Source organism: Clupea harengus, chromosome 2, assembly GCF_900700415.2.
Source record: "Clupea harengus chromosome 2, Ch_v2.0.2, whole genome shotgun sequence".
Taxonomy (NCBI): Eukaryota; Metazoa; Chordata; class Actinopteri; order Clupeiformes; family Clupeidae; genus Clupea; species Clupea harengus.
In genome coordinates, this window is record NC_045153.1 from 26,945,141 (window position 1) to 26,960,045 (window position 14,905).

Genomic DNA, 14,905 nt, shown 5'->3' on the forward strand with positions numbered 1-14,905 from the left:
GTGTAACACAACAAAGGCATACACCCGGTACTGTTGCACAGTTGCCATAGCAGCTATACTCATTCCTTAAGTGTAAAAGTTATACTAATACTTTCCTTGAGTGGTCCCCTTCAAAATGATATCACATACAAGTATTTGAACCACACCATTCGTCAGTAATCCTCAATTTTGTGCAACATGCACATGGAAAATGTTTAAATTGAAATAAAAAAATACGAACATTTGTCAGTCTTCTATTGCAACTTGAATCACTTTTCATTGGGATGAGATTTGAGGTTCAGAGTTTTTTCAGGTGATGGCATACCCTTGTAAACTGTATATAAAACCTGACCTGTATTTTGAGGAGTTAACTGTGTAACATGACTTCCACCACCTTCCACCATCCTATGGTAAGACTGAAAAGTAGGCCTTGGAATTTAGGTATGCAATTTTATGTGGAAATGCCAAAAAATGCTAAGATTTTAAGAGTATATAAAGGTGCAAACTTTCTATGCATCTTTATTAAAGTTACTCTCCCCTTTAGTGTGTCACCTTTTTGTTTACTTCCTTATTGAATACTGTCAATTCAGATTTCAGTGACACTCAGAGGTCCTCCCCAGCTGCTCTGCACTGACCGACCCTCCCTAGTGTACACTCCATCTCAGAGGACCTAAGGAGTAGAGAACAATTAAACATAATGACATGACATTAAGTCATATCTGCTTTTAAGCATCGCATCATCAATTTAGAGTGTGTAATACACATAACGACTGAGTTAAATTGTCACATGTTGCAAATATCTTATCTTAAGGGAACTGTTGCACTTTCCTTTTTTATTTCAAGTAATTACAACTGCATAATTGAAAGTGTTTTATAAAAAAATGTATTTGTGAAAATGGGCGATCCTTAAATGTTGACTGTGTACCTGTGACATATAGAACAAAATAGTTGTATTATAGTAGCCTGACGATGTCATACTCTAGTCAGAATATGAGTCTGATACTGCTCCATGTGAATATGGGGCGTGTTTCAACCGAACCAGGAAAAAAATGCCTCTTCGCTCAATTGGATATACCTAGAACCAATCAGAGCAACGTAGTATGAACATAACGTAGAGACCATCGGGACCAGCTGATACATTAAACTTTTACCGGATCCCGTAGGAAGGGCGGCAAAAACATCTTTTCGATCGACAAATGCCTTGATCGCGTTTCTCTGTTCCTCTTTCAAAATGAATGTGCTGTCAATGTCTTCTAAAACAGACTCGAATCTCCACATTTCAGCTCTCCAGCGGCAGCCATGTTTGTTGAAAACAAATTCAACCCAAACGCTTTGGTGACGTGGTTGATTACGTTATGGTTGATCATCTGTCCATCATCGTATAAAGCCCGCCCTGACAATTTGATTGGTCTGGTCAAGTTTTTGATCAGGCATAATTTCTCGCCAACGGAGCAATGCCAGACCGAACTTCCCGACCTAAAATGTTGTGGGCGGGGCTAATTCGTCTGGCATCCAGGCTAGTATTATAGAGCTCCAAAACCAAGAATATTTGCATTATTCTTACCTGGAAAGTCTCTCTCTATAGTCTTGTGACATGCCAATGTGAGAACTTTACATCAAAAAGTCATATGCATATACCCAGGACATCTCTGATATGATCGAGTCAAATCTCCTCAGGAACCTGGGGAAAGAAGGCAATATATTCAATCTTTAAAATAGTGTGCATTAGAAACTTTAAGCAAAATATGAAGGCATACTACTCCCTGGTAGGATCTCCCTGCAGACACAAACTATTCCATCCTCACAAAGAAACTTTTGTTTGGTACAAAGCTCAAAACCAGTCCATTAGTTGATAAAATGACCTTGTTAACAACACTTTGACCATGACTTGCTTCAACACCCAAAACATAAATTCTTGTAGCAAGATAATCAACATCTACAAGTCACATGAAATTGACTCAGAACCCATCCTTTCATAGCAATATCATCAAAATCAACCCATTAGTTGCTGAGATATGCTACTTTTTGTTTTTCAGTGGATGCAGGTAGCAGTCATCTTGAAAATATGCACACAAAAAATAAATCACCACTGCCAAATTTAATGTCATCATTCAGAAAAGTTGACTAGACGTCCTAGGGGTGCCAAAAATCTAAAAACCTTAATTTTTGAAGGGGTCTGACTTGATTTAACATGTCTTGGGGTACTTGACTTTGAATTTCCCCCTGACTAGTGTAGGCTACACCAATTAGTGTTATAAGTTAGAAAAAATAGTTGTGACGTCAAGCTGCGCAAGTCGGGCAGCGTTTCCCAAAACCCACTTGGCACTAAAGCCCGCAAATAGGCACCGGGACAGATCTGGACCGCATCCATCATAACATCCAGGCCAGACCCGCCAAACAAACCTGTTCATAAGTCTGAACGCATATCGGCCCAGTGACTCAGGTCGGCAAAACAGATTTGGGCAGGGATTGCCTCAGCTCTATGAAGGGTGAAAGTAACCAAAATGAACTGATAAAAATGTAGTTGATGAAAATCCATGTGAATTGAAAAACTGGAGTGAAAATGGAGGTGAAATGAAAAATAGAGTGATACATTATCAAGTGATCTGTTTAATTTAGAGTCTATTTGATTAAAACAGTCATGATATACTGAAAACAGAGCAATTTGTCATCCTTTTAATTCATTGTTCATCATTCACAACCTAATATTGCCATTTATCATTTATCATCATACCAAACTGACATTTATCGTTTACAGCAATATATTTTAGTTACTTCTGCCCCTCAGAGGATGTGTTGTTATTTTGTACTTCTTGGACTTCTGTTTTAAAACAAAACGATTTTTTCTATGTGAGAATAACAGGGATTTTGATGATCTATATTTGAACTCAACAAACACACCCTTCCCTTCCATGGACCTGAAGCAACGTTTTTGATTGGCTGGAGTAGTATAGCTGGTTGGTGGAGACACTTGGTTTCTAATTTAAGGAGATTTGGACACACTGGACTGACAAGAATGTGGGTTATTCGCTGAATTCCACAAATAAGTGCAATGGATTATAAAGTACCTCACCTTCAAGTATTTATAAGAAGATGGATAGGTTAGTAAACTAAGCCTATTAAAGAATGATGCCTGTTAATCACCATGGCAAAGATCTTTAAACTTCCACGTCCACACCACAAATTGATGTCGTTAGTGGGAGCTGTCCCAGGTGCTGAAAGGCTTCCTTAGCGTTTGTCTTTGAACTGTCAGGATACTTTTTGCATCCGACCTCTTTGCTTGCCATGTTTGTTTGGCTAACGTAAAGTTTGTCCATGTGGTAGGATCATGGATGAGGTAGGCCTATAGAAAAATATTTGATGGTACCTATTTGTCCAACCAATACAGGCTAGCTAGAGCTAGCATTTTGTGAATGCATCTCATTTTCCTGCAAGGAATGTGACATAACTGAATGCAACTGTATTTATCCTATCTAAGTATATTACTACAAGTATAGGATAGGCAACTTGCCAATTCTAAGATTATTTTTCTATTTTCAATATATTTTTCATTATTATCAAATTCATATTTTATTTATTATTTGTAACAAAAGGAGCATGTAGCCTAAAGCCTTTTTAGCCTGTAGGCTGTAGGTTGGCCAAAGATCCTTTTGGAAAGAGGTGCAAGATATCAGCAGCTGCAGCATCCAAGGCAGAAAACGTCTTGCTTGTTTCCCGTCATGACAAATGTTTTAAAACTCAACACAGTGGGATTTCATGTATTTCAGTAAATAGGCCAAATTTGGAGGCGTGTTTGGACGGGTCTTCTCCCGCCATTAATTCATGAGAATGGTCTCACGTGACAAGACAGAGTTGGGAACTGGGGAGGAAGGGGTGACATCACTTTGGAAGTTTTCATAGCTGACTGATCTCACAGTTACGCAACATTTTCATGTGAGAAAGGTAAGCGTTGGGAATTGTTTGATCAAGATGGACTGTGTTTTAATAATATTTGTTTTGGCAGGTCGCCGCCATGTTATACACTGAATCGTTTCGCTTATCAGCTAGTAAAGCCGTCTTCGTATGTCTGCAGCCAGTGTAGCCATAACGTTAGCTCTACTGCCACTTGGCAACAAGTCGGAAGGGCTATGAGTTTAGCGATAGGTTGCTAGTTGTAATGTTATCTATCTAGTAAGTGCACTACGATGGATATGTAATGTTTTAAACTTTTAATGCAACATTCACCAACTAGAATTACTCATAACCCCCAAGTGCATCGAGGTAGTTTGATAGCCAGTTCATCACTATTTGTGAGTTTTTCTAATGGGTTAGCAGTGCCCTTTGCACTAGCTTGCCAACACGTCAGCTAACGACGCCAGCTATGAACGGAAGACGGATGCAGGCTAATGTACTATGTAGCTAGACAACATTGCACTAAAGTAGGTTTAATGCATATGCATATAATTCATGCGTGTCAAGAAACCATGCTTTTCCTCGTTCAGTTTTATTGTAGTGCGCCAACTTGGCATGACTTAAAACGTAAAACGCTAGCCTGTTTGTTACGTTTAGTAGCAAAGCGAGTTGTGTTTGAACTAAGGTCGAAAGAAAGGTAACTTAACGTTAATGTTACCTCGCGTGTTAATATAATGCCACCAGATTGTTTTGTACGAGCTACATTTAGATGATGATGTTGACTTGTTACTACGTGGCATTATATACTTTGTCCATGTAGGTACCTGAGGTCTATAAGATGAATAGTCTTTACACAGCGAGAGACATTACGTATAACCTACTGCTGGATGTGATGCTAATCGAGGCTTAGTCCAAAATAGACCCGTGTCTTGTTACTACCCCTCTCTGAAGTGGGTTATAATGCTACGAGTCTTAGTTGGCATTATCACTCTCTCTTGTTCTGATATAACTGTACTGAAAATGAGATCCAATCAAGGTTGAGCTGTTCTGCAACTTGTTCCATTATCAATCATTTACCAAAGCTATGTCTCAAGCGCACATTATGTCATGTTTGTTCACAGTATGGGGCTAGCTCAGAGCCTATCTTGGTGCTTTGTGCAAGTATTTCATTTCATGAGACTGTGGTGTTGCACTCCTTTGGGGCTTAGTCACATGTATGTTTTCAACAGGTGTAGAGGTTTTCCATTCTGGGACTGCTGAGATAAAACCCAGGCTTAAACGTGGGACAGCATTGGGTCTGAGAAGAGATGGGACTTATAGTATCCCGGTGGAGGGTATGTTTGGAACCTCTGATTCACTGCACTGGCCTATTACATAACATTTATTTGTAATTCCTTGCCACATCTCATTAGATACACACATGTCGTTGCCATGTGTCATTTATTTGCACTGTGGCAACAGCTTGCTGAAAGGTATGCAAAACTTTGTTTGTTGAACATGTGCCTACCTCTTGCGGGGAAAAGATTAAATGGGAGTTGGGTAAACTTTTCTTGCACTGTACATAACATGTCCTACAGATAAGGTATTCCCATGTTTGAAGATAGTATGTATACTTCCCCCTCATTTTATTATGAATGTAATTGCCATCCAAACATTACAGTGTCATCTTAATGATGAAGAGACAGTGTCGTGACCAAAATAATATTTGGATTCTTTAACAGGCTAAGCCCACCACTGTTGAAGTTTTGGAAGGCATTGATAAGGTAAGAATGGAAACTGCCTTCTCCAAAACAGCTGTCATTGAGCTCTCCTGTTCAATAATTAGTCTTTTCTCACATTGAATTTGTCCTTCCTATGGCTGTCTTATCTAATAGTGAGCCTCTATCAATTTACCCCAAGAAAGGTCAAGATAGTGTAAATCAAGGAGGTATTTTTGTCATTGAACTCCGTGACACTGCACACAGCCATCCACTTGGTTGCAGTCAGTCTGGGAGTGATCCGTCCTAAGAATTACCTTAGAGTGACAGTCACACATGTTTGCCATGACGGCTCAGCAATGTTTTACAGTTGCTCAAATAAATATAAATAAGTATGATAGTGTTGTAGGAGACTGACTCGGCTAAGAATATGTGGGTGTGTGTCTGCCAAACCAGGGTGTTTTTGAATGAATAGACTTCTGTTCTGTGTCATGAAGGAGTTGAAGTCATATGATACCCCTAATGACATTTAACCTGGTTACTGCAGTGAGCCCCCTGAAGTAGAAATAGGTTTGGTCTGTGCAGAAATCATGTCTCAGCGTATTTAAACTAGGTGGCCGATGCTTTTATATGAAAAGTGCTGGTAGGCTGAATTAATTTAATATATGTCATTTGAATTTGAACCTGAGGAAAACCACCTACTTATTATGACTGCCTTTCTTGGCTCTGTCTTCGAGTAGGCCAAACTATAATGTAGTTAAGTCTAGTCCACTATGCCTGTCTCAATTCACACGTTTTGTTAGGTATTTGATGTATTCTGTATGTTTTAATGTGAATGCTACCCCTTCATTTCAGGATATGCAGGCCCTTGAAGAGTACGGAGAAAAGAATCAGAGACAGTTGAAGTTATGGGTGGCGAGACTACTCATGTACTCGACCCTCCTCTACCTCATCAGTTCTGTAGTTGTGTATGTGTGGTACCTCCCAGAGCAGATGGTGGGAAGACTGATCCTGGTTCTGCCATTTCTAGTGTTTCCACTATTGTAAGTGTGTTGCTTTTAATAATTATGAATTGACTTTATTGATCATGTGTCAGTGTTTGTATTTCAATCTCTGGAGTGTTTACACCACTAGACAGTGACCGGTTCTCGTTCCATCATTCTGTCTGTAGAGTATGGTTCCTGAGGAAACTCATGATCGCCTTGTTTTCTAAAAGCACAGAACGAAATAGTAAGGCAATTTCTTTCATATTTAGAATTTTAAACCACCTACCTAATCACCGCAAGTGATTCTATTAACCATTAGTAACACCCAAATCATTGAATGTTCTTACAAATCCCCTTGTTCTTTTCAAGATGAAAAATTAGAAGACCTTAAATCACAAAAAAGAAAAATAGTAAGTATACTTTTCCTTTTTAATTGTATGCACTTTTTGAGCTCAGTTTTTGAGCATGTGATTTATGTATGTATGTCCATGTGTTTGTGTCTGATATTTAGTTGGCTACCAAATCTCCCAGCATTAGACGAAAGCATCCTGATGTCTGAGAGGGTCAGAGAAAAGTGCTATCCTCTGCAGTATGAGAAGAGCCTCTGCTCGTCATGTGTGTTACTTAACCTTGACTGCACACTGGTTCTGTTTACCCTTGTAGAGCTCCATTCTCCTCACCTAGCTGTAGAATGTGGGGCAGTTGCAACACACTGCTTCATCAGCTTCCTACTGAGTTTCCCCACACAGATGCTATTGAGCCTCAACATTGCACCACATTTCGGAGAGATAATTTCTGCTCCTAATAAATAATCTAAAATCAATGCAGACAGCGGTTAATTGGCACGGAGACTTTGCTTTGCAGACTGCTCGACTAACGTCTGTCTTTGAATTAATAGCATTTAGCGCTAGCAGGAAATAAATCTGAGAAATTGCTTGTCATGTACTGTCATGTCTAATAACTTTCAATAATTATAGCTGATGGATTTTCACACTTTTCATTATCGGAGTGGTGCATGTAATTATTCTTTTCATTATGTGCAAACAATTAGCCGTATTTGGTCCTTCCCCTAGTTGGCAAACAGAAGGAGAACCAAGTGTGATCTGTAAACCTTACCATTTGGTGTTATTTGTTTGTATTATTTGTGTGTGTGTGTGTGTGTGTGTGTGTGTGTTTGTTTGATTTATTTGTTAGTTCTTTGGTTGGTCAGGACTAATTGTGTTTTTCCCCACTATTACCCTCGTAGCTCTGTACATGATGCAACATTTGGGATGTAACTTATGTAGGCTAGATCTGTCTGATATATATATTTAGTGCTCCTATGCCTCATCTCTAGTAATCCCTTAGACAGTGTGTCAAAGACGTCTTATGTTTGTACTGAGCTCATGTATAAGACTCTTCATGTACAATGCATTGTTGTTTTCCTGTGTTCATTTGTGTCACTGCTCTTGTGTGCACAGTAGTTCCTATTGCACGCTCACTTCCTCATTCTGTGTCTCTCTATGACAGCTTGAACAGGTGATGGAAACAGAAACCTACAAAAATGCTAAACTGATTCTGGAAAGGTTTGATCCGGAGTCAAAGAAGAAAATAGTAAGTTTGGCCCTTCTAGCATGATCCATAATTGACCTGATGAATCTGGCAGAGTGTGATTTAATGTTTCTTATTGATAATGCAGGAGCTGGAATCCACACCCCTTCGGCCACCAATGACTCCAAGAATAGGCCAAGGTAGGCCAAGTGTCTAGCAGCCTCATGTGTTCTCATGTGTCTTCATGTGTTCTCTTGTTTGTGTTGGGACAGTTAGGCCCTGTATAGGGTAACACTGCTCAAGGGTTAGCTATGTAAACACAGTTGAAGTGAGAGTAACAGAGCTCTGATTGGTACTTACTTAGAGCTGCGCCAGAGAAATGTCACTCCACGTCCAGTGCCTATGGTGGCCCCCAGCCCTGGTTCCGCCCGCCCCCCTATTGCACCGCCGGCAAAATCTTCCGACGCAACCCCCCATGCTGCCCCTGGAGGGCCCCCAGAGAGGAACCTGTCCGCTATGGCTCTCCATCAGAACTTCATCAGAAGACCCATGGCCTTTGGAACTCCAGTGCCTGGCATAGGTGAGTCAAGGCCCTGACCCCCCCTACAGACAGGGAAAAAAAAAAAAAATTTGGCCTAGCAATCACAGCTGCTGGTAGATGAGGAAAGTTACTGGCCAGGCATATTTTTAACCTGCTTAAAATTAAACAATGCTTTTCATAACATAATTTCTATTCATCTTTAATATACTACCCTCATGTGTAATCTCCATTTAATTGTACACCACATATAGAATCGATTTAAGAAAAGAGAAAGAAGGTTTACTTTCAATATGGTTGTCATTTATTAGGCTAAAATTATTTTATCATACAATTCATACCCGTTCAACCTTAAAATTGATTTAAATTGCTAAACTAATAAGCAGACAGTCACTAAATCAATTGAGAGAATGTCTTGTGGCAGTGCAAGCTATTGTGGCTCTTCATAGCCTAGACTTTCATAATGGACAAGACAAAATAATGTTGCCTCCTCTCGTCCCTCGCGACGCCTCTACAAACACTGCAGTGCATTCTGCCATCGGAATACTTAAGCCATTCCCGTGTCTTACCAGAATCCGTTGTGAGCCACCTCACACTAGGGGATGCAGAAGAACATTATTTTCCAACTCGAGTACTCCTTGCCTGAAACAATTGAGTTCTCGAGTACTCGAAGGGGGGAGCGGTGGCGGTGGTCGTTGCGTATGGGAGGTATAAATAATAGAGCACATAGCGCGTCTCTGAACATAGCGTATAGCAAGAAATTAATGATATGAGGATAATGCTTGGTCTTACTTTACGCAGTGGTGAAGTATTGATGATAACAGTGACATTTTACCATTACTATTACCAACATTCTACGGTAGACCAAGATAGAAAGCTCTGTCACCCAAGTTGGTTCCTATTGGATTTAGATATATAGCGACTGATTTATTAATTTTAATTTTGTTAAGTCGGTGAATCCTAGTCATCATTAGTATTACACTGAATTTTCTCACCCCCCTAGCAGCAGTAGTAGGTTAGCTGACGCTATGCTGGTTGCTATAGCTATTGAAGTTCTTCGGATTGTATTGCTGAACGCACACCCCACTCGTATAGATATGGCAAGCCGTTTTAACAAGATCATATTGAAGAGAGTCAACCGAGTATTTTTTAAAGATGAACAGCACTGGTGTTTCACACGCCAGACTGGGGCAGTAGCTGCCATCATTCACCAAAATCTACACACCATTGGCGCTTGGCGGATGCTAATTTGGTTCCCTGCCAGCAGATGTTCTGGTAGAGCAAGGCATTAAGACCATGAAGAACATAAGTTTAATGTCCAGCTTGGAAATGTAACCATTGGAGAGCTGAGACTCTATCCAATTTAACCTGTCAATTGATAAGAATTATATTACCCTGTCATGACTCTGGAATGTTTCGTTTTAAGTGTGATGTCGTATCTAGAATATGTGGCTTAATTGTTCATTTCTGTGTAGTGCATGTTTTACTTCATGCCAAGTAAAAGGGCTCTTAGTAACCAAAAACAATCCTTACCCATATAAAAGGGATAGTGTTTGAACAAAGCACACTTTGTTCAGTTGAATGGAGTTAAGGAAGGGAAAACATGTTGTTGGAACTCCTTGTTCCCTTGTAGATCTTAAATTTCCACAGCACAGTATAGCCCAGCACAGGGAGACATACTCCTTAAGTAAGTCACATGCCATATCTGTTGCCAGCTGTGAGGTAAGACTTTTCCTAATATGTGCCTATTGAGAGACAAACTATTACATAGCTTTGAATAATATTTTCTTTGTGCTGGTTTGAGACTGAATGGCCACATTTCCTGGACTCTGGAACTCTTATTTTCTCTCCCGTTTTTTTGCCGAAAATTGAATGTGAAAAGCAATTTGATGCACAGTCACCACAGAGTTTCCATATGCTGGTAAATTAATAAGCAGCAGGGAGCCGGGGACTTTGCCAAGTCTCGCAGAAATGACCAGTCATCTTCCTATGATTCACTCTTGATGTTAAATTATATTAATTACCACTCAGCGGCCCAGCAGGAGCTCCCTGACACAAGACTCTGAAGGGAGGTCCATTTCCAAGTAATTATTAAAATGTGTCCCTTTCAACCAATTTATCACCGGCTCCTGTAGATAACACTGAGACCTGAGGCTTGGCACCTATTTGTTCACTTTGTGTGTGTGTGTGTCTCTGTGTGTGTGTGTGTGTGTGTGTGTGTGTGCATGCACGCGCACATTTTCTTTTAACCTTGGAGCTGTGACTTAGTGGTGGTGTGTGTTTACAGTAGCGGTGGCTGGGTGTGCTACTTATTGTGTGTGGTCTGCATTGTGTTACAGGAATGCACCCCCCTGGTCCACCCCTGGCCAGACCCATTCTCCCCCGAGAGAGGGGTGCCATGGACAGGGTCATTGAGTACTTTGTTGGGGATGGTCCACAGAACAGGTAATGCCACCCCTTGCAGTGACTTAAAGTCCTCAATTAATCAGCTCTTTTTAATGAATCCGCCATATTTAAGCAGTCATTTTATGAAGTTGACAGTTTTACAACTGCATTTTATAATGTTGACACAGGTCTCGCATGCTATCGGAAATAACTTGCTGTGATTGCCTTCTGTCAGTTATCTTGTGTGTGAGTATCCTCAAACTCAATGTTGGTTTATTTCTCTCTCTCTCTCCCTCCCTCCCTCTCTCCTCTCTCTCTCTCCCCTAGATATGCCCTTATATGCCAGCAGTGCCTTTCGCATAACGGCATGGCATTAAAAGAGGAATTTGAATACATCGGTAAGATTTAGAGAAACACAAGCGCTCACGTCAGTCTCCATCAAGTACGGCACCTTCATTTGCCCTCTAACATTTGGCAGGCCAGTATATCATAAGGCTCTTAAAAGCCGTTGCTCCCCCTGGCCTTTGGAAGTGAAGGGGAGGGGAAAAAAACTGAGAGGCCGTGTCTAGATTGAATATGCAAACAAGTGTAGCCCATCCATCGCATCCATTTATGTGTCTATTTCTTTCTTTCTTTTTTTTTTTTTTTTAAGACTTAAGAGTATCATCAGTTTCATTTTCATGTATATTAACCTAAGCGTCTATAAAAAGGGCATTTGACAGCTCAGAAGATGTGCATTTTGAGTGCTGCTTTATTTAAGAAGTCTTTTGTTTATTTATATCTGTGCTGTCTCTGTTTACAGCCTTCCGTTGTGCCTACTGCTATTTCTTGAACCCGGCGAGGAAGACGCGGCCCCAGGCCCCACGGCTGCTCGAGCCCATCGCCGATAAGAGGATGAGTGCTGACCCCGCCGCGCCCACACCTGCTGCCCCCGCGGCGGAGGCTGACCCTTTCCCTGCTGCCACAGGTACACCACCTACCCAGCGCTGAGGATGGGGGAGAGATCCCACAGATTGATTTATGATGAACTCCACTTGAGGAGGGGTGCTTGCTAGTAATTTGATAGTTTTGTCAGTGATTGTGATGGGTTGGGGTAGGTCTTCTGCGGGGCATATTGGGGTTGAGGCTTGGATGTGTAATCCTGCCGAGGCAGTCCTACTGTGGGCACTTCTGTCAAGGCATCATCTGTGACTGCTCTGGAAGGATGACCTCATCTTGAAGCCCTCTGTTGAAATGAATGTCTCTTGAATGACTAGACATAGACTTTTTTTTTTTTTTTTTTTTGTTCTATGTCGACGCCAATGATACGAAACTATGTTTGTTCCTCTATTGTGTTTTTTTTTTTTTTTTTTGTCTTGGTGAACTGGCATCAGTCTTTCTTCATCCTGTATCTCTTGCATCATGCTTCTGCTTAAATCCACCCAGCCCCTTGGCTTTAATGGGGACATTTGCTTGATCTCATTTTGGATCTGAAGACAGATTCGCTGAGGGATTACAGGCTTTGGTTGCTTTCATCTGTGTCTGGCCCTGGCTGCTTACAAAGCCTTGGCTTCCCAAGGCCTTGCTTCTTCATTCAAAACCCTCCTTGATTAACTGTGACTTGCACCAGTGGGCTACCTTCATTATCTTCATCATGTTGTTGCTAATTAATCCGCAGTCTGTCCGTTGGACATCATTTGTGCGTTCTGTTTCCATGACGAGCTGTGCTTGCTTTTCAGGAGAGGGTGAGGCGGCTCCCGCAGCTGAGTGCGAGGCTCCAGAGTTGGAGGAGCAGCAGCCGGCTGTAGAGGAGTCCGCTGTAGAGGAGTCCGCTGTAGAGGAGCCGGCTGTAGAGGAGTCCGCTGCAGAGGACCCTGCCACAGACACTCCCCAAAGTCTGGAGCCCAAGGAGACCCCGTCAGACAAGTCCGACGAGGAACAGGACGTGTCTGCCATGGAGGTGGAGTGAAGCGGACGCGAACGAGGAAAGGAATTTCACACAGTGTTTGAAGAACGCTTAGTCCAAGCATTTCACCTGCTCTCCTATTTTGGTGTAGCTGAGTTTTGTTTAATTTAGTTCTTTCTTTCTTTTGGCTGTTTTCTTTTTTTTTATGTTCTTAATGATGGATCATCGATGCTGTAAAGTGTGATGGAGAAAGCGGTCACATTCATGAAATGCCAATGGCGGTGTGAAAAAGGGATTGTATGTAAATATTCAGTCATATTTCAGATGGCGTTAATTAAAATAAAAAGTCTGTTTGAAATAGTTCAAGTAGCCAAATCCTCAGTTTCCATATTGTTTTACACCTTCTTCTGTCTTCTTTCACGCAAACGAGCACTTGTTAACCCAAGACATGGACTGATTTTAAGTTTGTTCACATCCAGTAGGAATAAGCACAGTTTTAGCTATAAGTGAGTTTTTTTTGTTTGTTTGAAAAAAAATGTCTTGCCATGTTCACACACTGTTCTGTACCATGTTTGAATGTATTTCTGTGTTCTAGTTTTCATACAATAATGAAAAAATACAATTTCTGATGTAATTACATATTTATAATATTTATACAAATATTTAGGTCTAAGGTACAGTGCCTTTCAAGAAAAGTATTGAGTTGGTTTTAAAACGGACACCAGCCACATGTTTACAATTCTGGTACAGTCATAGGAATGTTTATTTATTTCATCCAAGGAAGCTGAACGTACCGCAATATACTAAACCAGTGTGCCTTTGTACGTTGCATTTTACAAGATAAAGGAAGATATGTAAAGTGTGTTATTTTTTCAATCTGTAGCCAATGTGCTCACGAAGACGTAAATGCCATAGATATGTCAATAAAGTATTTTTTAAAAAGCTCTTGTGCTGTTTTGGTGTCATGCTGTAGATAACAGATAGAAGATTTGTGACCATCAAAACACTGAGTAAGATCCAGATGAAAGTGAGACACTTATTTGCGCTCATCATAAAATTAAGCTGAATTTAAAGGTCTTCTAATTTCGTCTTTGTCTTTGTCTACTTTAGTCTTTGCAACAAACCATGTTTAAAGTATATAACTCAGGCCAAGGGTCATGCATCTGCACACAAGCACAAAAAAGTTAACTGACCTTTTCACTCCTCACAGGGAAAAGCAAGCATGTCCCTTTTTTTTTAAGCTGAAATTGGGAATTAGGGGTGTTAGTGGTCCAGTTTATTGCCCCGCCGCCACCCTGCCCCCATTCTATCTGCCCTGTCACTGGGGATGTAGAAAAGAGCGCGCTAAAACACAGTCTGTTTTCATTAGCCAGCCTATTTTAGCTTGTGATCATTTTATTTTAGCTCATTGATCATTTCAGACAGTGTTAGATAATGGCGCTGACACGCCAGCCCAGCCAATCTTGATTGCTTGACCCTCTTCATTTGCAACGAGAGCCATCTCTGCTCGGATTGCCCTCTGCCTCTTCAGGTTCCCTCTGCCTTCACACATACACACACAGTGGAAAGGCAGCGGGGTCACCATCACACATTTGTCTTTGGGTTTTGATAATATATGTTTACAGAGACGTGACCCTTTGTGCTTTAGCAATGCATCAATGTCACATGGACAGTAACACCTGATTTCACACACACGCTGGGAGAGTTTGACCTCTGGCTATTGCGGAGCAGGGGGAGAAAAATGCCGTCAATAGGACATTTGAACCTTATTGCGGCGAATATGATGTAGATCAAGTGTTTGGGAATCACCCGCTTGGGTCTGAGGTGCAGGCTGAACATCCTGACTTGTTCATGAGACATGTCTGCGTACTGAGCATTCCATCTTTATACCAGAGTCACACATCTTGCTGTCCGCATTGTATCATTTTCTGAAATGACATTTATTTTATTTGACACCATAGAGTGCACTGTCAGTAAAAATCATTTTGTGAGTTTTGAATTCCCATCAATTTGA

At 41.0% G+C, this 14,905-nt stretch overlaps 1 protein-coding gene across 2 annotated transcripts; it reads left to right on the forward strand.

Annotated features, from left to right (window-relative positions):
* The first annotated feature begins 3,808 nt into the window (after positions 1-3,808).
* lnpa (limb and neural patterns a) lies at positions 3,809-13,836 on the forward strand. 2 transcript variants are annotated; one of them, XM_012836513.3, is made up of 13 exons: positions 3,809-3,921; positions 5,100-5,204; positions 5,592-5,633; positions 6,423-6,610; positions 6,739-6,797; positions 6,923-6,963; positions 8,063-8,146; positions 8,232-8,283; positions 8,448-8,663; positions 10,961-11,066; positions 11,334-11,404; positions 11,809-11,973; positions 12,725-13,836. In XM_012836513.3, the coding sequence occupies exons 2-13, from the start codon at positions 5,178-5,180 to the stop codon at positions 12,952-12,954; spliced, it is 1,281 nt and encodes a 426-aa protein (XP_012691967.2). In that variant the 5' UTR covers positions 3,809-3,921; positions 5,100-5,177; the 3' UTR covers positions 12,955-13,836. The 2 variants fall into 2 exon arrangements, with proteins under 2 accessions (XP_012691967.2, XP_031415149.1); XM_031559289.2 differs by lacking the exon at positions 3,809-3,921 and adding an exon at positions 3,936-4,397.
* Positions 13,837-14,905: the final 1,069 nt, after the last annotated feature.

What these genes read in the sequence shown, in the direction of transcription:
- lnpa (XM_012836513.3), top strand. Translation starts at nt 5,178, where the DNA reads ATGGGACTTATAGTATCCCGGTGGAGG. An exon ending in TTTTGGAAGGCATTGATAAG is followed by an intron (nt 5,634 to 6,422) that starts GTAAGAATGGAA and finishes CCTTCATTTCAG; the next exon opens with GATATGCAGGCCCTTGAAGA. An exon ending in AACTCCAGTGCCTGGCATAG is followed by an intron (nt 8,664 to 10,960) that starts GTGAGTCAAGGC and finishes ATTGTGTTACAG; the next exon opens with GAATGCACCCCCCTGGTCCA.